Source organism: Alexandromys fortis, unplaced genomic scaffold, assembly GCF_014885135.2.
Source record: "Alexandromys fortis isolate MF-2015 unplaced genomic scaffold, M_Fortis_MF-2015_v1.1 scaffold_86, whole genome shotgun sequence".
NCBI lineage: Eukaryota > Metazoa > Chordata > Mammalia > Rodentia > Cricetidae > Alexandromys > Alexandromys fortis.
In genome coordinates, this window is record NW_026067965.1 from 1882902 (window position 1) to 1905052 (window position 22151).

Consider the following 22151-nt stretch of genomic DNA (forward strand, 5'->3'; position numbering starts at 1 on the left):
GCACGTGACAGTCAGAGGCCAGTGATGGGTGTCTTGGTCACTTTCCCCAGAACTGTTTCGGACAAGCCTCTCCCTGAATCTGGAGTCCACTGACTTAGCCACCGCAGTGGCTCACAAGCCCACCACCTGTTTTCCCCTTCCCAGTTCTGAGATTACAGGCATGTGCCACCATGTGAGCTTCTGTGTGGGTGCTGGGGATCTGAACTCGGGTCTTCCTGCCTGCGTGGCAAGCACTCTGCCAACCACATCATGTCCCCAGCCCCTAGTATCTGTACCTTGAACTGATTACAGGAACACATTACTCATTAACATACACCAAGATATAGATTTATAGATATCACTCCCTTCCTGTGTCTGTGAATGGCTTGCACTCAATGTTACATTTACATACATTGTATTCATTCTGATTTATTTGTCTAGAACAGCAACATCAACCTGTGGGAATGAGACCTCCACAAGGGTCACATATTAGGGATCCTGCATATCAGATATTTACATTACGATTCATAACAGTGGCAAAATTACAGCTATGAAGCAGCAATGGAAGGATCTGATGGTCGGGGGTTGCCATAACAAGAGGAGCTGTATTAAAGGCTCGCAGCATTAGGAAGGTGGGGAACACCGGCCTAGAAGGAAACAAGGCAAGCAATGCTGGTCTGTGTCATCCTCCTGTCTCAACAGCAGAAATGAGACCCCTGCCTGGCAATACAGACCAGGTTGTCTCTGATGGGTAGACTCAAACGAACACAGTAAGGGGTTTCATCTTTACTGCAGGAGCCGATGTGCTGCGCTGTGTACCCTGAGCCCCGACAGTTACTGAGAGCTTAGTCGCCATCGCAGCAGGACGAGAGAAAATCAGCAGCCCTGCCGTGAGTAGACATAAACACTGCAAAATTGAGCCAAGATGGCAGACAGCTTGCTTAGTCTCAGCTCGACCAGGTGTCTTTAAGTAAGTGTGTAAATATGTAGAGAGGCAGAGGACACACCCATAACAGGGCTGGAAAGCCAGGAAAGGTGCCAGCGACAGTCCATGAACGCTGTGAGGATTCCTCGAGGATGGAGAGCAGATGGGATCAGAGCAGAGCGAGAGGAAAATTATCACCAATATACGTGGGGGGCTGGAGGAGGGAGGACAGAAAACAGCTCCCGAGATCAAAGAGAATACGGGGAAATCCAGGCCTGAATTATGTAAACATCAAAAGAATAGGAGTGATCCCCGAAGCACAATGTGGGGATCATTTAAAAAACTGTGTGGTGGCTTAAGGAGACACAGCTCAGTGTTTAAAACGCTCACAGCAGGAGCCTGACAACCTAGGCTCAGATCCCCAGAAGTCATGAAGAAGCCAGCGACAGCCTATAATCCCAGCACAGCCCCACCAGGAGAGGAGAGGCAGAGAGAAGGGCTGGAAGCTCTCCCTCAGGGTAGCCAGGCTGCAGACACAAGAGAGATGTATCTCAGAGTGGAAGGTGAGGCTCAACACTGAGCTTGTCCTCTGACCTCTGCATGCATGCCATGGCACGTGCAGACCAGCGCTCATGTGATCACACACACTCATAAGTAAATAATAAATAAACCTACGATCCCCTCCCACTCTGTGGCCACATCTCTTCCACAGCCAAAGGCAAATTCTGTACTTAGGGCATCTGGGTTCTAATCCCCGCTTCACTGGTAAAGGAACTGACTCTGGGGAAATTACCAAAGCCGGAGCGTTCTGCACCTTCAGCTTGTGATGTGCACACTGGGGGTGATCATAGTTGCTGCTCCATGAGGCTTAACGTTTGGGAGGCGCTTAGAGCAACATCTTCTACTAAACTTCACTAAAGAGCAGACATTAACAGACCTGCTACGCAACAGACACCCTGGGTGCTTGTGTACGCCTGGAGCCTGCGCTCATACTTGGGTGAACGCCCCTGATGCTGAGTGGGCTCGAGAGCAATGTCAGGATCAGAGAGAAGCCATAGGTCTTTCCAAACATTGTTACAGACAGGAATTAAAATATGAAAGCAGCCCGCCCAAGAGCAAAGCCCTGCATTCCCAGAGTGAAACCCTTCTCTGCAGCCTTCGCTGGTCCGTACTCTGACCACTGCACCCACCCGAGTGCAAGCGAGAACACAATTGGGCAAAAAGGCAAAACCTACCCCAGCCACTCCCACGTCTCAGCCTAGCCCTCCAGCCTAATGGCAACCTGGAAGCACAGAAATCTGAGGAAAACATGTCTACAAGGAAGCTAAGGATGAAGCAGAAGAAACAGCTGGCCAGGGCATGGGGGCTGAGGCCTTTTCATTAATATTCGCTCCCAAGTTTAGATAGTATACTCAGGAAACAAGAAAAGGCTACCGTGAAAAAGGAACCATCAGAAGAGCGAACTAAAAATGATTGAAGCTGGGCTGGAGAGGTGGCTCAGAGGTTAAGAGCATTGCCTGCTCTTCCAAAAGTCCTGAGTTCAATTCCCAGCAACCATGTGGTGGTTCACAACCATCTGTAATGAGGTCTGGTGCCTTCTTCTGGCCTTCAGGCATAACGCAGAAAGAATATTGTATACGCAATAAATAAATAAATATTTTTTAAAAATGATTGAAGCTGAGATCGGAAATGCTCCCTAGGAAGAAAGATGAAAGAGATGAGAAGCAGGGAGAGGTCTGGCTTCAGCCCCTCTTAGCTGAGGCTGCTCTGGACCGCCCAGCCCCTGAAGATCTTGCCTACGATACCAAGAAAAGCTGTTCTCGGGCCTGGCTAGGGCCTGTTGCAGGAACGGATTCTGAGTCTGTGTGGAAGTCAGATGACAATTTTGGGGGTCAGTTCTCTCCTCCCAGTGGGTTCCAGGAGTGGCGCTTGCGTTGTCACAATTGGGCTTTTACCTGCTGAATCAACATCATGGCCCCAAGAACCTTCATTTTATATGAAAATACATATAGCCAGTCCTGGACCTAAGACAGCTCTTTCAGCATAGATGGTACTTTATGGATTTGAGATAATACTGAAAACTACAAAAATGTAAAACATTGATATGGACTTAGCTAGAGGCTTAGGCAAACCTCTCTTCACTCCTGATGTAATTAATGCCATGGGCAACTCTTTCTTCTATCTTTGTTTCTCTTTTGATTTGGGGGTATTATTTGTTTTGCTTTGTTTTATAAAACAGAATCTTGCTATGAGACCTGGCTAGCCTGGTGTTCTCCTGCCTCCATTTCCTCACTGCTGGGATGAAAAAAAAGAGCCACCATGCTTTTACTTTGTATCTAAATCTACAGAGAGGAATGTAGCTGTTTTGTACTATGAAAAGAAGTTAGACATAGTGGTCTGAAAGCTTTCCAGAGGAAGGCAGTTATATGTCAGTACCTGCTTCACAATAATAAAACTAAACAATAAAATAATAACAGAAATTAAAACTATTAATCTCCTCTGTACACCAAGCTAAGAGTGTTTGATTATGGCTTCTCTTCTGTATTCTGGAGACCTTGAAAGTTCTACTGGTTCCTGGCATTTAATATTGCTCAGAACAAGTATGGGGGTGTGTAATCAGCTATCTTCCAGAGTTTTTTATTTTTATTACTTGGAGCTAGTGTTTAATTTATTTTTCTTAGACCAAAAATTAACTTCTTTCTGAAGTCCAGTGGATTTTATTTCCCCATTCATTTTGCTTGGCCTGCCCAAAGATCCCCTGAGCGTCAGAAGCAGGCCAGTAGATTGGCAGAGTATTAAAAATCTAGGGGACTGGTTATAAATCTCCATCTACAGACAGAGACAAGAGTACAACGAGCCAGAGGCTCAGACCAGCTGGAGGAGGAGAGGGAGGGAGGAAGCCTTCATGCCCTCAACACCAAGCAAGATGCCAGTAAAGCCTGGGACCAGTAGCGGGTCTCAAGGTGTTAAGATGCTATCCATCCCAAAGAGCCTCCGAAAGGTCAGCTCCACCCGAACACTTGAAAGGCATCCCGAACAGTCGCCAGAGGCTCAGCAAGGAAAAGGGAGGGAGTTGGCTCTGCACACCTGCCAGCACCGTGCAGCTCAAAGAGTCTGGCACAGGCATCAAACAAGTAGAAACTTCCTGCCCACTCTCATCCCCCGCCCCACCACTGCCACCTCCCTACACACCCAGAGGGCAGGAAGTAGGAGAACCTCAGGAGGACCAGCCCTCCCCATGGCAACAGGCTGCCTGAGGTCAGCCCCAGCTGAGGAAGGCGGATGGACTTCAAGCAGGTGCTCACATTGTAATATTGTATGAAACTGGCTACCAGTTTGTCCACCCCACACCTATCGGAGCTGCCTCCCAAGGAGACCAGACACATACCCCCCACCTCCACCCCATGCTCCCACTTCCCCACTCCCTTCTCAACCCAACTAACGTCAGCTCTGTCTGCTGCCCACTCAGTGATGAGACTCTCCTCTTCTTTGTGACAGATTTCATTCCAGTCTGGGCAACACAGCACCACGCTAAAACAGTTCGTGTTTCCCCAACGCCCCTTCCAACTACAAGCAGTCATGTTTCATAGCTAATCAGACCTAAATAGAAGTCAGCTGGGGTGGGAGTTTCTGGAAAGCCTTTTGTTCCTTAGCATCAAGTGCCCCTTTGTTCTTTCCCCACATTGTGCATGAGATGTCTTGAGGCGGCGGCAGTCAGCAAAGATGGAGCCCCTGACATTACCAAATGTAGAACAGGCACTGTAGCCTCCCACTCCTGGGTGTCAGGAGAAAAGTCTGCTCAGGTCAATCAGCTCTGTAGCTGCGTTTTCTGTCACGTGTAGCCACTCCTGAAGGCACCCAGCACAGTCTGGCTCCACGTGAGCAGTCCTACCAACCACCCAACTTCTACACCCCCAGGGTGAATCTGGTCCCTAGTCAACCCCTTTCAGGGTGTTCTAACTCTACTGACCGCTCCTCTCCTAACATTCTTCTTGGCCTCTTTCCCTCAGTCACCTGGGCAACTGCTCTTTGTTCAGCCAGGGTGGAGTCGTTTGCCTCCTGCATCTCTTTTGCGCTAAACAACCTTCCTGTTGCTGTGATTCTATGACCATGTATAAGCTAACCATGTGTATATGCTACTGACTCGAAAATCCTCACATCTCTTGAATGTGGGTATTTTTCATACTTAGTGCTCTATTGGAAATGTTCTTGGGAAATACCCCCCCACACACACTCGCCCACGAGCCAATCTGGTAGAGGTGTTTTCTCAAAGAAGGGACCCTCTTACTTACTAGCCCCAGCCTATGCCAAGTTAAAAAACCAAACACAACTGGAATCTATACTTCACAAAAATGTTAAGGGTATGAGTGCAGATGGATGGATAGATGGGCCACAGGTATATAGGTAGGCAGGCAAGTGGGTAAAAGGTAGATAGGTAATCTTCCCGTTTAAAAAAATTAGCCCACAGAGAGTCATAAGTGGAAAGCATGGATATATTTGACTTGTCTTTAAAAAGACAAATATATATCCATGACAAAACAGATCAAGTAAGGAGTTTTGTTGGAAAATGAGCAGCCATTAAGTAGTACCATGCAGGTGCAGCTCCAGAAAGAAGAGCTCTTTGACCAACATAGTCAAAGGATTGGGATCACAAAGATTCCACAGAGCTCCCTCTCTCTCTGATATAGCCCTCAACACACACGCATGCACACACACGCATGCACACATACACACACATGCATACACATGCACGCGTGCGCGCGCACACACACACACAGAACCTATTCAGTCTACATCCCAACAACTCTGGGTCCATTTTCCACTTCCATGAATAGACACTCAGGCTAGCTCACCGTTGTCACATCCCTGCGGTCAACTTCCTACTCAGAGCGTCTGAAACAGCTCCTGAGACCGACTCAGCCTAGTCGTCACCAGCAAGAAGGACCTCACCAGCTGTGACCTTTTGACCATAGCCTCCAGAACCATGAGCTGAATAAATTTTCATTCTTGATAAATTAGTCACCACTTATAAAGCCTTTGTAAACTTCTGCATTCTTCATGGCCACAGAAGGCGTACTAGGATGCACGGGCTAGATGCGCAGGACTGGCTGCTATGGGCGGGGTGCCCCTGGCCTACATGGTGTTAGCTGTACCATCTCTAAGCATATGGCCTCCTGGCCTAGGAGTCACCACGAAGTGAATAAAATGAAAACAAATTTCTCACCATTCAATAAGAAATGGTTAAAAATAAAAGAAGAAAGAAGACTGATTCATTGTTCATAGTTTAAAATAAGTAAGATAATAATTTTCTTCTAGATCACTCTATAAGAAACATGTTGGGACATAATACCACAAAAGTTTAAGACAATCCTGGTGGAGAAAAATCCTGAACAGGATGTCACAGAGAAACACTTGGTCCACCTGACTTCTCTTCAACAGTAAGATGCATCCTTCACACCAAACAAAGCAAGAAAGAATACAGATTTAGGTTTAAAGTCAGGAACTTGTAGATAGCGAGGCCTGTTGGAGGAGGGGCTAGTTCAGCCAAGCTTTGCAGATTATAACCCACACAGGCAGCCTGGGTAGCCAGCGCTCCCTAGCTCCAGGTTCTCACAGCACTCGAAGAAAGTCAGGGTTCAGAGGATCTTCCCGCAGGAGCAAGGGCCAAGAGCAGTAGAAATGGCCACATAAAATGTATGAGCTGTTCCTCTTTCTCCTGGGCTTCTTCTTCATGGTCAGTTGGCTGTAAGAAGCTGAGAACCCCATGAAAACTGCCCCTCTCTCCACCACAGGGGCTTGGTGCCCCGGGAGACCTTCCACCACACAATGGCCTCATGGGAGGGAAAGGTTGCTAATTTCATAGTCTCATTTTTGGAGGTCAGAAGCAACTAGAAAATAAGAACAAGAATAAAACAGGAAGACAGAGAGGGCAAGAGGGAAGCAAGAAGTGGTATTTCAGGCTACCCTCAAACTGAATCCCCATCTAGCCATAAGGGCCTTTCCAGGCCTTCCTCAAAGTCCCCCCAAATTCAGCCTCGGGAAACCCAAACACGCTTAGGAGCTACATCAAATCTCTGACTCAAATGCAAATGTCTTTATGAAGCCCAGGATTATGTATAGTGAACACACAACGATTTAAGTAAAGACAATGCAAAACCAAATGTTCTTCAGCTTAAAAGAAACTTTAGAAAGCCTGGGACGCATGAAGGAAGGCAAAACATCAGAAATTGTAAATATTGAGGGCGGGGAGCCACTCTGGAGATCTTTCTGCCCCGTGAAGGATAAGGAGCTTGCTCCCCTCAACAGGACACCCCGTAAGAGAAGTCAGACCCAGTGCCCTCTAATCCCTGCCTCTTCTCCATGCCCCCTCCTCTCAGGAACCAAGGCTCCCCAAGTTCCCAAACAGTCTCCCCCAAACTCCGCCAGGGCCTGGCAGCCGCCAGGACCACACTGCTCGTTTGTTTGTGCCAGGTCATCTTATCTCAAGGCTAAAGGATCACAGACAATGAGATGACATCGACACTAGTGAAAAACCAGCAACAATCACACCTACTGTTGGGCTATTTTCAGATACCGATAGGGGAAGGTAGAAACAGACACTATATTCTTTACTTCCTGGGAAAACATCCATGGCCTCACCTAACACTTCACAGCAGTGGAAAGTTCCACGCCAAGCTGCTTTCCACTGTCCGAGATGTATTTTAAACTTATTTTAGAAACTGGCTTAATTTAAATTGTCATCAAAGAATTCCTGGGTAAAAATAATGGTGTTGGGTGCAGAAATCACCCTTCATAAGTATCTGACACATGAATTCAGATTTGGGGACATCTACGTCTCTGGGAGAGTTGAAGCCTTAGGGAGGTAACTAAGCGTTTTCTGCTGCCCCTTCTGTTGCTTGTGTGATGTTACAGAGGTGCACAGCAAGCAAGACCATCTCATCATACAGTCACATCATCAAGAGCAGAGAAGGGACAACTGTGGCTCCCAGTTACACTCTGAAAGAGGCCCTTGGGAAACAGCGAAGGGGCAGCCTTTAAGTCCCGCCTCTGAGCTTTAGGCTTCAGGTGGTCACCTCTCCCCTTCTGTCCCCTGCACCTAAAGGCAGGAGGGGCTCCTGGGAGTTTCTAATCTCGGGCTTACATCACACATTTGTATATTTTTCAGGGTGTCAACATCCACATAGACAAATTCTAGTACGAATTTCAGTACGAAGCCTCTTTTCTATGGGATGCGGAGTGTGGCTGCTCTGCTCTGATGGAACCTGACTTAGACTCACCTTAGCCCTCAGTGTGTCTGCATCTGTTACACACAGTAGCTGTGCTCCCAAAATATCACAGGTTACTCTGCCAAAGACGCCACTCGGACAGTCACAGAAGGATAAACAAAGCAGAAGGAAACAGCAGTAAAACAGCTGGACAGGCAGGAATGCCAACGCTGGGCCACTGAAACGTGGAACCAAGTTCTTAACCCAAATTCACTCACGCAGTGAATGCTTAACAGATGGCCAGTGAGACAGCTGAGTGGTTAAACGGGCTCATGGCTCAGGTCATGCCTAAGCAGGAAAAAGAGATACTGGACTGGAGAGACAGCTCAGTGGGATAAAGGCATTTGCCACCAAGCCTGCCACCTGAGTTTCATCTACTGAACCCACACAGTGGAGAGAATCAATCGCTCAGCGTTGTCCTCTGACCTCCACACATGCACACTGGGACACAGTGCACAGCCACACCCCCTCCTATGAAACAAATACAGCGAATATGTGGAAAATTTTAAATACAGGCCAGGCATAGTGACACAGGCCTTTGATTCCAGCACCCGGAAGGCAAAGTTCAGTGGATTTGAGTCTAGCAATATTCTACACACTGAGTTCTAGGCCAGACAGGCTGACACAGTGAAAGTATGTCTCAAAAACAAACTAAAAAATAGAAAAACTACTTTTCTTTGGTTTGGGATTTCTGCATAGATTTGTATTGTATCTATACAGGCGTTCAATACATTGTTTAGACAGACAGATAAATTTCTACAGTCAGACTAGTATCTATTACCTCAGGACACAGTTAAAATATACTTTTTTTTCTTTGCAAATTTCCATTATACAGCATACAGGTACAAAAGATTGTCTGTGTTTGAGTATGGGCATGTGGGGGGTACTTGTGAGGGTGGGTGAGTGTGTAGTGTGTGTGAGAGAGAGTGAGTGAGTGTGTATGTATGTGTGAGTGTGAGTTTGTGTAACATGTGTGTGACCATGTGTACAGACGGGCAGGGCTGGTTGTGTGTGTGTGTGTGTGTAACATGTGTGTGACCATGTATACAGACGGGCAGTGCTGGTTGTGAGTGTGTGTGTGTAACATGTGTGTGACCATGTGTACAGACGGGCAGGGCTGGTTGTCCTCCTCTACCGTTCTCATTCTCTCACTGAACCTGGAGCTCACCAGTGCAGCTGGACTGTCTGAGATCCACCCCCATTACCTCCACCCCAGATTATATAGCACACTGCCACACCCAACTTTTATGTGGGAGCTGGGGATCTGAACTTAGGTCCTCACGCTTGTGCAGCGGCACTTTAGCCACTGTGTCACCCCCCCCCCCAACATCATTATATTCTAAGACCCAAAGACTCACTCCTGGCCTGTCTTCCTCCACCCTCTCCCTCTCTGCCAACCAGAGAGCCCTGGCAGTTCTCTCGGCTACGGCTGTAGTTCCACCTCTTCACACGTTTCACCTCCACTGCGGGGGCCTGTAGCTCACCTGTCACCTGTCCCTCAGCAGACAGTACTCCCCACCCCACCCCCAATCCCTGAAGCTGGGATAATTATGCATTAGCATGGAAATACAACGAATCAATAAACTGTCTCCAGCCACACACAAATTAGTAACAAGTAGATTAGACCGCTGGGGAGATCACTGTCCCTGGGTCTCAGGTTTCTGGTCCTTTTATTCTAGACCATTCAGGGACATTTATATAACAAATAGGCTTAGAATATCAGTGTCTCTCCCCAAAGGAATGCACACACAGGTTTGCTGACTATCCAATATAGCTGACAATGTTTCCCTTGGTGGCAAAGGTCAGGTAAGCTTACAGCCCACTATAAACATCCAGATCCTAGGCTCAGGCTTCCGAGCCTCCCACACAATCCACCTGGGGCTCAGCTCACTGGGGCCTCTGAGCACTGAGGATCAGGAGCAGCAGAAAGCGGTGCTGCTCAGGGGAGTGATAAATCCATTTACCTCTGAGCTGGAAGTCCTGGGCCTCTTGTCCGCATTCATGACACTCACAAGGAGGGCAAAATCTCAGAGTTAGTTCTTGACTAACTGTGCAAAATAAACCATAGACCCTAGAGGATTAAAGAAACAACCATCTTATAACTTGGAATCAGGAAAGAACTGTTGAACAGAATAGGTAAAAACACAACACAGAACAGGAAATTCTGACAGACTTGGCCATATTAAAATTAACTTCAATGGATCAGTGGAGTCCATTCAACAAGGGAAAGAATGAGGCTAGAGAGAGGGGTCAACAATGTTTTCACATAAGCACTAGGGTCTGAGTTTGATCCCCAGCATGCACATAAAGCCAGGTTATGGTGGCAAATACCTGTAACCACAAACCTGGGGAAGCAGAGACAGGAGGATCCCTGGGGCTTGCTGGTCAACTAGTCTAGACAAGTCAGCAAGCTGCAGGTTCAGTGAGGGACCTCATCCCAAAAAATAAGATTGGGAGTCTTTGGGGAGGACACCCAACATCAATCTCCACCCTCCATCCCCCCCACACGTTCACACACAACACAAATATGTACACATATGCACATACAAGAAGGTATTTGCAATAAACAACATGTTGCAAGACATAATGACAAATGCATGCCCATAATAACCACGTAGCTTGTAAGTCAAAAAAAGAGAGGATAATTATATAGAAGAATTCGCAGAGGAGCTAAGTGTGCCCCACAGTAACAGAAATCAAAGTGCACACCAAAGTGCAAAAGAAGCAAGGACACAGCTCTCAACATCACTCAAAAAAAAAAAATCAAAGAAATGCAAATTGAAATTTTCATGGAAAGCCATTTCTGCAAACTGTGCAATGCATGCTACATGACACAACTGTTCAACTCCTAGGTTCATGTCCCTAGGGGACAGTAGGAGACTGTCCATTGCAGCTGCATTTGTAACGTCAAAACCCTAAAAGCAGCCCAGAAGTCTAACTACAGGGGAATGGACGAGTAAAGCTCAGGATGGTTATGAGCTCCTCCCAAGGTGGCAGCAACAGGGCATGGGGTGTATCACGTGCCCCTTGATGGCAGGGTACCATTCCCAGGGGAAACATGGGAAAAGGAGCCACCTGACAGGGAACCTTGGTGATGTGTGTGCCCTTGTCTTCCCTTCTGGAACCCCCTTCTGCCCCAGCCCGTCAGGCCACCTGAATCTCTATAAACCCCATGATGCAGCCTGTTTCAGAGTACAGCTCTTGGCCAGCAGCTATGGTTGGCCAGTGCCTAGTTCTTCAGAAGCAGAGCTGCACACAGAGCTATGCCTGTCTTCAGTGGGCCCTCTAGACCTACCGTAGGAGGAAGGTCTGCCCCAGCTCAGCACCAGGACCAATGCTCCTGACACTCACTCTGGTGACCTGCTCTCCCTAGACTCCTTCGGAGCCTGCTCATGGTAACACCCCACCACACCAAGAGCCCAGAATGGCAACACCAATGAACAACATCTCTCAATTCACATCCCAAGGGCTGCACAGAGTTTTAACAACGTAGTACTTGCCATAATTGCTCTCATCTGGTACCAGGCTTGAGCGCTAAGAACTCTAACACCTGCTGGCAAGCCCAGTCTAGGTGGCCTCCCAAAGCACAGGGTAAGTCAGCTGGCATCCCGAAGGTTGCTCAGGGTTTAGAGCTGTAACACTTCCAAGTGCTGCTCCTGCCCCCTGCACGGCATCCTGCCAGCCACCAAGAGTTTGGATGTCTGCTTCTCCATTCAATCTGCCACAGTGTAAATAAAAGTCCTCAGTTTCCCCCCATCTGTCCACTTCGTTCTCTGGTGAAAGAGAAGAAGCCAACGGGGAACCCAGCTGCGTCAGTCACAGCAATTCTGCACTGCGATGAAGAAACCACAGCTTCACAGAACACCGCATCAACCTTAAAACGTTGAGTTTCAATGGAAAGTCTAAAACCCAAGTGATACAACGTGGCCATGGTTTTGCTAAGTTTCGGAGGAGACAAAGTAGCCCCTGGTATTCAGGAACGCTATGGTGGCTCACATATTTGCATGCTTGGCTCCCAGTTAGTGGAACTCTTTGGGAAAGATTATGTGTGGCCTTGTTGGAGGAGGTCTGTCACCGGTGGTCTGCTTCCAGGTTTCAAAAGCCCATGGTATTTCTAATGACTTCTGTCTCTGCCTCATGCTTGTGGATCAGATGGAAGCTCTCAGCGACTGTTCCAGCGCCATGCCTGCCTGCCTCCCACCATGCTGCTTGCCATGATGATCATGGACTCTAACTCTCTAGAACCATCAGCCCCCATTAAATAATTTCTTTCATAAGCTGCCTTGGTAATGGTATTTTGTCAGGGCAATAGAAAAGCTAACTACAACAAATGTGTTGTGGAATATTATTTTAACTATGTAAAGACGTGTTACGTGTTTACGCTGCTAAATATTTAACTGTATAAAGGTGTGTTACATTTGTTTATGCTGCATTTGTTTAACAATATAAGGAGGTGTGTTTAATTATGTAAAAATGTGTTACATTTGTTTCACCTTGCCTCCCTCCCCAAGGCACCTGATTGGCCTAATAAAAAGCCAAACAGCCAATAGCTAGGCAGGAGAAGGATAGGAAAGGCTGGCAGACAGAGAGAATAAGTAGAAGGAGAAATCTAGGCAAAGTAAAAAGAGGAAGAAGAAGGTGAGGAGAGAAGGAGAAAGAAAGGACACACCTGGGGCAAGAAGCCACCACAAGCTTCTCACATGATAAGCAGTGAAAGTAAGATTAAGATTTACAGAAGGAAGGAAGAGTAAAAAGCCCCAAGGCAAAAGGTAGATAAAGATAAACAGGTTAATTTAAGTTAAAGGAGTGAGCCAGAAACGTGCCTTAAGCTAGGCTAAGCATTCATAACTAAGTCTCCATGTCATGAGTTGGGAACTGGTGGCCCAAAAGGAAAAGCCTGGCACACAAACGCTTAAGTTCTAAAATATAAATAAAATTAATATGTCATTGTCATGCAAGGTAAGGGAGGAGAGGAGGCACAACCACGAAGACCACTAAGGGGGGTGAAGGGACTGGAGACATCGCGTGTCCTCAACGGGGATACACTAGCATTTGCTTCCTAATAATCTACAGATGTGCTGTGTGCTCCTAAACACTGTACAAGAGAGAAAAATCAGACTCAAGAAATGCCTGAGGCAGGAGGATCACTTTGGGTCACAAAATACTACTAGCAAGGCAGAGTCCCTCACCAGAGCTTACCACCCTGACCTGGACTCCCACACTGGGTCACCAGCCACCCGTTTACCTACTTTTTCATCTGTACATAAGTGAACATGACTGAGTAGTGACATTAGGGCCGGGAAGCTGTCCTTAGCAGAGCCGTTAACTGCTGAGATGGGCATGCGCCCTTCAAGATCATACCTTTCTGCATAAAATGAACATGGTTCAACTGAAACCAAGCTAATGCAGCAGGGCTTTGCCAGTGTATGCGAACACTAGAAACGCCCATTTAGCTGAGCAAAAACATTGTCCACGGCATTAACTCCAAATTAATTATTTGGAATTTCATTTGTATTTAACTTTAAACAATTTGGAGTTTATAATTGTTGTAGAGCTGTGATTACAGTTAGCACTTTGTGTTCATGCACGTTTGACTAGCACAACAAAACTAAATTCAAATTAACACAAGCAGTCTCTGAGAAAGGGGTTGAGAAGGCTCCGGAGGAATCAGCGCCCACTCCTGCCCCTCCCGCTTCTCTTTCTTCAAGAACAAGCCCACAGCTTGCCTCTCAAGCAGGTACTTTCGAGCACAATTTATGCCAACTCCTGGAGGTGATCAAAGCTGGGGACCACATAAGACAGAAAGGGAAGATCTGGGTCTGGGGACAGTCCTTGAAATGCAAATGGCTGCGACCCAGAGCTCAGGCTGGGTCAGCACTGGGGCACAGAAGCACCCAGTTCCTTGTCCCCAGGGGCTGCTAAAATGAGTCGCTAGAGACTCCTGGCTGGAATCAGCACGAAATAGCTTTCCTATTTCAGAGATGAATCTAGACGTTATCACGGTTGTTCCTTCTGGAGCGCCACAGGAGGCTGTCATGAGTGTGCTGCTCCAGAAACGGAGGGATCCCGTTTGTTTTCCCAAACTGCCAGAGGTTCTCGGTTAACAATATACATTACAAGGTACAGTGGACTTGAATGGCAGTGCTTGACCACGTATCCCGCTGTCCTTGATAGCGCTGGTCAAGGAAAACACAGGCCCTTTGATCCAGCCTTAATCACTAGTGTCATATCTTACAAAGCACACCCTATCTCTATCTCTCTGTACACGTCTGTGAATGTGCTGGATTAAGGGGCCACAGAGGAGTTCATGAGGTTTTCACGGGTTTGAGAGCAAAGCTGTAGACATGAGTCTTGATGGCGAAAAGGCAAGCCTGGGTCCAGACGGCTGAATAGGCAGACAGACAGACAGACAGACAGACAGACAGACAGCAGGCCCAGATGGGCAAAGAAGACAGGCAAAGAATTTGAGGAAGCCTTATTATCAGTCAAGCCTAAGCCCCGCGCTCGCTCTCGCTCTCTCTCGCTTGCTCTCTCTCTCTCTCTCTCTCTCTCTCTCTCTCTCTCTCTCTCTCTTTCTCTCTCTATCTCTCTCTTGCGCGCAAGCGCGCTCGGACCTTGGGGGACCATGCCAGAGAAGTCCGGCTTCTGACAGCTATGATTCGAGATGGGCCCAAGACTTAGCTGAAACATCAAGAACCCCCAGCCAAAGCACAGCTCATACGAATTGATCAAGGTTGTACAGTCACTGTGATCGGTGCCCACACCAAAGGGGAATACTGTTTTTAAAAAGCATCTTATTTTTTAAGGAGGACAAGAATTCAATTAATCAGGTTTATTAAAAATGTTTTTCAGTTGTTTTCTGTGTTTTGGGTTTCTTGAGACAAGGTTTCTCTGTGTAACAGCTCTGACTGTCCTAGAACTCACTTTGGGGACAGATTGGCCTTGAAACTCAGTGACCCGCCCGCCTCTGCCTCTCCGGAGTGCTGGGATTAAAACGTGCACCACCACTGTGCAGCTAGCTTTTTAGTTTTTATAAGACTGGTTTAGGGAGACTCTGCACGAATCCCACCACACAAAGACCCTTCAATCATGTTGCAAAACCTTCAATCATGTTGACTCCTACACTGAACTTGGCATCCACCTCCCTTTCCCCACTCAGCCTCCCCTGACCAGAAGGCCTCTAAGCATCCCTGTGCATTCTTAATAAGATTAGGAGGAATTTTTCTAAGACAGATATCCTTCAGAGCAAAACTTTCAAAGGAGACAAGTTTGTTGTTGTTTTTTTTTAAGAGGGGCGGGGAGGAGCCACTTCTCATCATATTGCACAAAAGGGTCACACATTATAACCCAAGCTCCAGAAACTGAGACTTTGGCCCCTGGCCTCCTGTGATCCATCACACACAGTCCCGGCCCACAGGAAGAGGTCCAGGGCACTGAAGGTGGTGGGGAAGGGAGGATTTCTGGGCAGCAGGAAGGGGTGGGAAAGACTCCGGAGAATGAGCAGCACGTGGAGCCTTCAGAAGCAGGAAAGGCCTGAACTACTTCCTGGAATTCCATGGTCTATAGCTCAAGTCATGGCTAGTTTTGCAGAAAACAAGTTCCCTTTTTATTGCCAAGTAATTAACATTCCATAAGTTTAACATTAAAAATCTTGACCTGGTTCTACCTCAATTAAACAGTTTCCCAAAGAGCCCTCCCCAGCCCAGTGCCTTCCCCCAACCCGGGGCTGACTCCAAACTATGCTGAACTCGGCAGCGTGGGAAATCAGAGGGGAAGACCTGCAGATAGGTTCAGATACAGGTTTCCAGCAAGCAAGAGAAACTGTGGTCCAGCCATGATGAGCACATCATGCAGTCCATGAGACCATTTGAAGACAGGGCATCTGGATTTGTCACATGTCTGTGATTATGTAAACACATTCCAAAGGATTCTTCTCAAATTGTTCTAAGGAGGAAAGAGATGCGGCCCTCTTAACCTGGGAACGGCAGGCGAAGAGACACTAGCAGCTCCTCTGTGGCTGTACCCTCCTCCATGTTGTCTGCAGAACACCATCTCCTGCTTAGAGGCAGCTGGTAGGGAAATGGGGGAGGGAGGTGTCAGTCAGGGCAGTGAGAAGATGCACAGGCTGCATGGAGATTGAGGCTTCAGAGGAAAGCTCAGCTCAGCAGCTTCCTGGAGCCAGGACCAGCTTTGACAGCTGACAGGCTCTGAGGCTAAGGCTGCTGCCAAAAACTAAGGCTTAGGAGAATAAGGTGTGTGTGTGTGTGTGTGTGTGTGTGTGTGTGTGTGTGTGTGTGTGTGTGTAGACCAAATGTCACACTGTTACTGAACCATCCACATTCCCCTTAAGATGTGGCCTCTCCCTGTCCTGAATTCATCCAAGTAGGCTAGGCTGGCTGCCCAGGGAGCCCCAGGGACCCACCTGTTCCCACAGGCTGTGTTCCAGCCGCTGGCATGGGGTTTATGTTTCCTGAGATGTTGGCAGAGTGGTGCCGCTAAGCATCCTGGCCACCGTGTGGCCCCGCCCACCATCCCTGTCTCAGTTCCTCTCTCCAGCAAGGTAGTCTGACAGGCTGTCAGACTGTGTAAAATCCTTTCTGAGGAGACTAGCGTCCTCTCTGGCCTGCACCAGCTGTGAGGCTTTCCCTTCTGTAAACATGAGATTCCTGGCGAATTTTCAGTTTCTGGAAGTCCACAGTGTCAATGGTGTGACAGCCACGGCAGGTAGGGACAGATATTTCTTTAGAATATCTTCATTCATGCCAGGACAGTTACAGAGGAGGGGTCAGGCACTCCTCCAAAACTGAGAAGCCGGTAGGGCTTCAAGACCAAGAAAATAACGTTCGCGGGATTTACAGACAACAAACACCAATGGCAGGGCTGACAGCGCTGTGTAGGAAAAAATATTTCCACTTCTTCATTCTCCAGGAAAATGAGAAGTAGGCCATCAAGATGGGTCAGCAGGTAAAGGCACGTGCTACCAAGCCTGACCACCCAAGTTCAGACCCCAAGACTCACGCTGTGGGAGAAGACTGACCCCAAGTGTCTTTGGATCCACACACATGCACACACACACATCCATGCACACACATAAGTGAATAATTGCAAAATACCCTATTATTTCCTTAAGATAAATTTTAATGCTTGAATTGCAGGCACTTCATAGCACCGACTATGAAGTAGGTTCAGAGGGGAAAGACCCTGCCCGTCCTTTCCCTTGCTGAAAGCCAGTGAGCGCTTGAAGGCGCCAGGCACCTCTGGAGATGCCTGAAGATACTGAGATGCCAGCCACTCTGCCTACCTCTGCTTCTTACTCAAAATTAGTTAGCCCAAGGTACAGACTCCGGGGTGCTAGGATCCATGGGTAGGCCTTTACCTGAACCACTCTTTAGATTGGCCAGTTTTCTATTGGAGAAACCCAGCTGTAGCCCTGCTTAGCCCTTTGAAGAACCAGAGAACAGGTGAGCCAACGCCTTCTCTCTTTTCCCCTTGGCTGCGAGGAAGCTCAGCATCCAATGTTATGATCAACAGCGTAGCTCAATGATCTTTTTATGTGCACACATCTACGTGTGCACTTACTCCCAGGTACCTCCCAGAGCCTCAACTTTTTCCTAAGCTTATTTATATTTTTTCTGCTCGTGGCACATTATATTTACTTAAATTTTATACTTGGAGAAAATTTCTACCAAGTTACTTCAAATCCCATATGAAATAAGAGATTACAAATAGTGTACATTAAATGTTACCAAAGGCATCTCACGGGCAGACAATGGCTACCACAAACACAACATCTCTTAGTAATAATAACCAGGGGCTGGAGAGATGGCTCAGAGTTTAACAGTACTGGCTGATCTTCCAGAGGATCTGGGCACAATTCCCACACTCACATGGCAGCCCACAACTGGCTGTTAACTCCAGTCCCAGGGGAGCCAATGCTATGTTCTGGCCTCCAAAGGCACCAGGCATGCACGTGGTACACAGACATGTACACAGGAAAAACACCCACACAAATAAAATAAATAATGATGATAATAAATAAAATTTGTAAGCAAGAGTCATTTATGCCACCAGATTGGGTATTCAGTTCCAGTCTCCCAGAGCATAACTAATTTTCCCCCTAAAAAATATGATACAGTGGGCCCAAACCACATTTAAAATTCATAGAGCTTCTAAACAAAGGCGCTTTTCCATGAACAAAGACATTGCATTCATATGTGCATAAAGCAGAGATTCTTTTTGCTCCTCAACACTCTGGCTACAAGGATGAGGTATTCCGAGCCAGGCAGAGCCACACCACAGAACCGATATGCGTTCTGCATGACGTCCAATCATGGCCCCTGCACAGGGCGACAAAAAGCACTTTGTGTGGCCAAAAAGGAAAGAGAACCCTGCGACTCTCCTCTGACACTCTCTTCTGTTTCCCCAGAATACAAGGCATTGATGACAGACGCATACATTAATATATTCATTCTGAACCCAGCCCTGGGCATGCCCCCCACAGATGCTCAGTGTGGGGGGGGGGGGGAGTGGAGACAGGACCAAGTAAAGGAGATGCAAAACTCCACACCAAGGGGAGCATCTGAGCAAAGGTTTTGGGTTAAAGTTTTTCCGAAACAGTGAAACTTTAATTAGGTCTTGTGAAGTTAATGGGGTCAGGGGATCTCCAGGAAGTAACCGAAACCCCATCAAGGCCCCAAAAGATACTGGACCTACTCTGTGGCCAGCTTCCTGAATTATTCCTATTTGTGGGTAGCTACAGAAACAGTACAAACACAGCGTCTTTGCTGAGCTTCGCTCTCTTGCCCTTCTTGCTTTTGTTTCTGCTTTGATGTTTTAAACAGGGTCTTACTTTGTAGCCCAGGCTGGCCTGGGCCTTACTATGTAGCCCAGGCTGACCCAAAACTCAAAGCAATTCTTCTGCCTCAAGACTTCTGAAAAGCTGGGCAATGGTGGCACATAACTTCAATCCCAGCACTCAAGAGGCAAAGGCAGGTGGATCTCTGAGTTTGAGGTCAGCCTGATCTACAGAGTGAGTTCCAGGACAGCCAGAGCTACAGAGAAACCCTGTCTCAAAAGAACACAACCCTGAACAAACGGACTTGTGAGGACCACAGGAAGGAACCACCACACCTGGCTCCCTCTTCCCTTTAAGCAGCAAGTGTTTTATCTTCACATTTATGCCACAGCTCTGGACTAGAAATAGGACATTATTAATTCAAGGGCTTTCACACCCCTCCCTCCCCCCGTTGAGCGGCACCGTGCTGAGAAGTCCTGACTCCTCCCACAACAGAGAGCCCCCCCCCAGCACCCTGAGCCAGCTCCGCTTAGCTCTGCTCTTTCTTACCCAACAGAGTTTATCATCTAACTGCCATATCATACGCACACCAGAGTTCCTGACACATCTACTCTAGGAGCCCAGAAACATGAAAACCAGAGCAGGCTAATCACTGGGGCTATGATGAGGCCAGCTGCCAAATCTGTAGCTGCACCTATGGTCGGGAGGCCCAACCCCAGGAAGGAACCCAGGCACAGTTCTAGGGAGGATCTGTGGCTCGAACATTTGGTAAACTCAACATTCATGAGAACGGTCCCGAGCATCCGGCACGCCCACAGCAGCAATGGGAAAAGGGAAGCTACATTTCGAGTGATCATCTGGGGACAGCCATTTGCAACAGTGTGACACCCGTCTGGAAAGATAAGGTTCTTGGAAAGCGGAGACAAATGACACAGACGGAGTCAACAAACAACGCAGAAAATAACTAAAATTGCGCTTGTGTCAGGAAACATCTGCAGTCTTTTCTCTGATGTCAAGAAAGAGTGGGGAAATGGGATTTCTCTCTTACGGGGAAAAATATGCTACACTGATGTTCAGGGGAGAGATGTTCTAGAACCATCCAAATTAAGCCATTTTACCACAGCCTGCTTCTTAAAGGGCCCCAGGGACGCCCTCCTCCTCCTCTTCAAGTCCATCTCCAGGGTTCCATTTCTGGTCTCAGCAGCCACACTTCCAGTTCATTCTCTCCCCTAGAAATTAGCCAAAGACACACTCACTGCTGCTCACAATTCTAGTTAGGAATGTACACTGCGAACCCCAGCTCCCGCCACCGCCTTTCACTTGGAGCACATCACTGTGTGTCTTGGTCCCTCAGTGCTGAAATTTGATTGTTATCACTATTACTGGCAAAATAATTGGAAATGGCTTTAAGATCCAAAAATAAATTATTGAAATAAATTACAGTTTGCCCATATTATATACTCAACAAAAAATCTGTTGTGGGTCTATGTATACTGATGAGGGCGCATGGTCATGGCACAATGCTGAGGGAGAAACAAGTGCAGGGGTTCTCATCCTGTGGGTCGCAACCCCTGTGGGTGTCAAACGACCCTTTCACAGAGGTCACATATCAGATATCCTGGATATGAGATATTTACAGTATGACTCATAACTAGCAAAATTGCAGTTATGAGGTACTAATGAATTATTTTTTTTTTTTGATTTTCGAGACAGGGTTTCTCCGTAGCTTTGGGTTCCTGTCCTGGAACTAGCTCTTGTAGACCAGGCTGGCCTCGAACTCAGAGATCCGCCTGCCTCTGCCTCCCGAGTGCTGGGATTAAAGGCATGCGCCATCACCGCCCGGCTAATGAAAATAATTTTACGGCTGGAGTCACCACAATTTGAGGAACTATATTAAAGGGTCACAGCACTAGGAAGGTTGAGAACCGCTGAGCTAGTGTGTATTATTTTTATTTACACTTTGTGAAAATATGCAATATGATAATGAATACACACCCAATATTCGAGTGATCAATATGGTAATGGGATGTTAGTGACTTTTTTCTTTGACTCTTTTAATAATGTCTCTTCTGTGAATAAGTTAGGACCTGAAATATGTGATTCATTTTCAAAAGAAGCAATTCAAACCAAGTACAATTCAGTGCCCTGTCACATTTTATAAAGGGTTGTACCTGTGTGTGTGTGCCTGTGTATGTGCAGGTGTGTATACATGTGTGTGCACATGGAGACCAGAAGTTAGTATCAAGTGTCTTCCTCAATTTGTTCTCTACCGCCTCCCCTACTTCTCTTGAGACAAGGTCTCTCACTGACCTTGAATTACCCGTTCATCTAGACTTTCTGGTTAGCAGGTCCAGGGATCTTCCTATCTCTGCCTCCCAAGAGCTGGGATTACAGACATGGGCACAGAAGGGATAACACACCCTGCCCCTAACCAACTTGGGAATGAAATTCAACCAATCACTGAGCACAAAAACCAGCCAACCCCAGAGCATGAAATCTACCAATCTCTGAGCACAAAATCCAACCAATCTCTCAGCTTGTCCCAAACTCAGGAATGAAGATCCTACCAATCCCACCCTGAAACACTCTACCTTGGAAGGCTCACTCCTTTAGAAAGCCTATATAAAGTCTGTACATGCTCAATTTGGGGCTCCCCCTTCCCACCCTGGCAGAGTCATTCACTCTCTTGGACTCCTCCCTCCCAATACATCTCTTGAGTGGGGTTTGTGGTAATGACTTCCTTTCCCTGGAGCAAAGATGTCTGTGTAATAACAGTGACCAGAGCAGAAGGGCTACATTTCTGTGGGGCAGCTCCCTTAGCACGGCAGGGCGCTAACATCTTTCTCTGGGAGCAGAGCAGAACTGTAACCCTTTGATTGGGCAAACTTCCCTCGCTGGAGAATTGTTACCCTCTGGGGCAACTGAGGAGAGCTATAACATTTCTCTGGAGCACAAAGGAACAGAGCTATGACAGCCTCACTGGGAAAACCCTTCCCTGCCGGAGCAGAATTGTTACTGGTGTCTCACTGCCAGGATACCTTTCCCTTCAGAGCTGTAACACTTACAGGCACTATGTCACACATTTCTACATGAGTGAGGAGACTTGCACTCAGATCTTCATGCCCAGGTATCAGGCATTTAACTGACTGAGCCATCTCTCCAGCTCAGGGATTGCGTTTTTTTTTAA

At 47.3% G+C, this 22151-nt stretch overlaps 1 protein-coding gene across 3 annotated transcripts in view; it reads right to left on the reverse strand.

Moving 5' to 3' along the window:
• The window catches only part of Sh3gl3 (SH3 domain containing GRB2 like 3, endophilin A3), an 88217-nt gene that overhangs the window by 42213 nt on the left and 23853 nt on the right, over positions 1-22151 (reverse strand). The window contains exon 2 of one of the 3 annotated variants that reach the window (XM_050154017.1): positions 10134-10240. The exons of 1 other annotated variant lie outside the window; for it this stretch is intronic. In XM_050154017.1, the coding sequence (XP_050009974.1) occupies positions 10134-10172 (39 nt within the window). In that variant the 5' untranslated portion in view covers positions 10173-10240. Of the gene's footprint in view, positions 1-10133; positions 10241-20082; positions 20104-22151 lie in introns of those variants that run through there. One more of the 3 variants, XM_050154014.1, reaches the window with a different exon arrangement.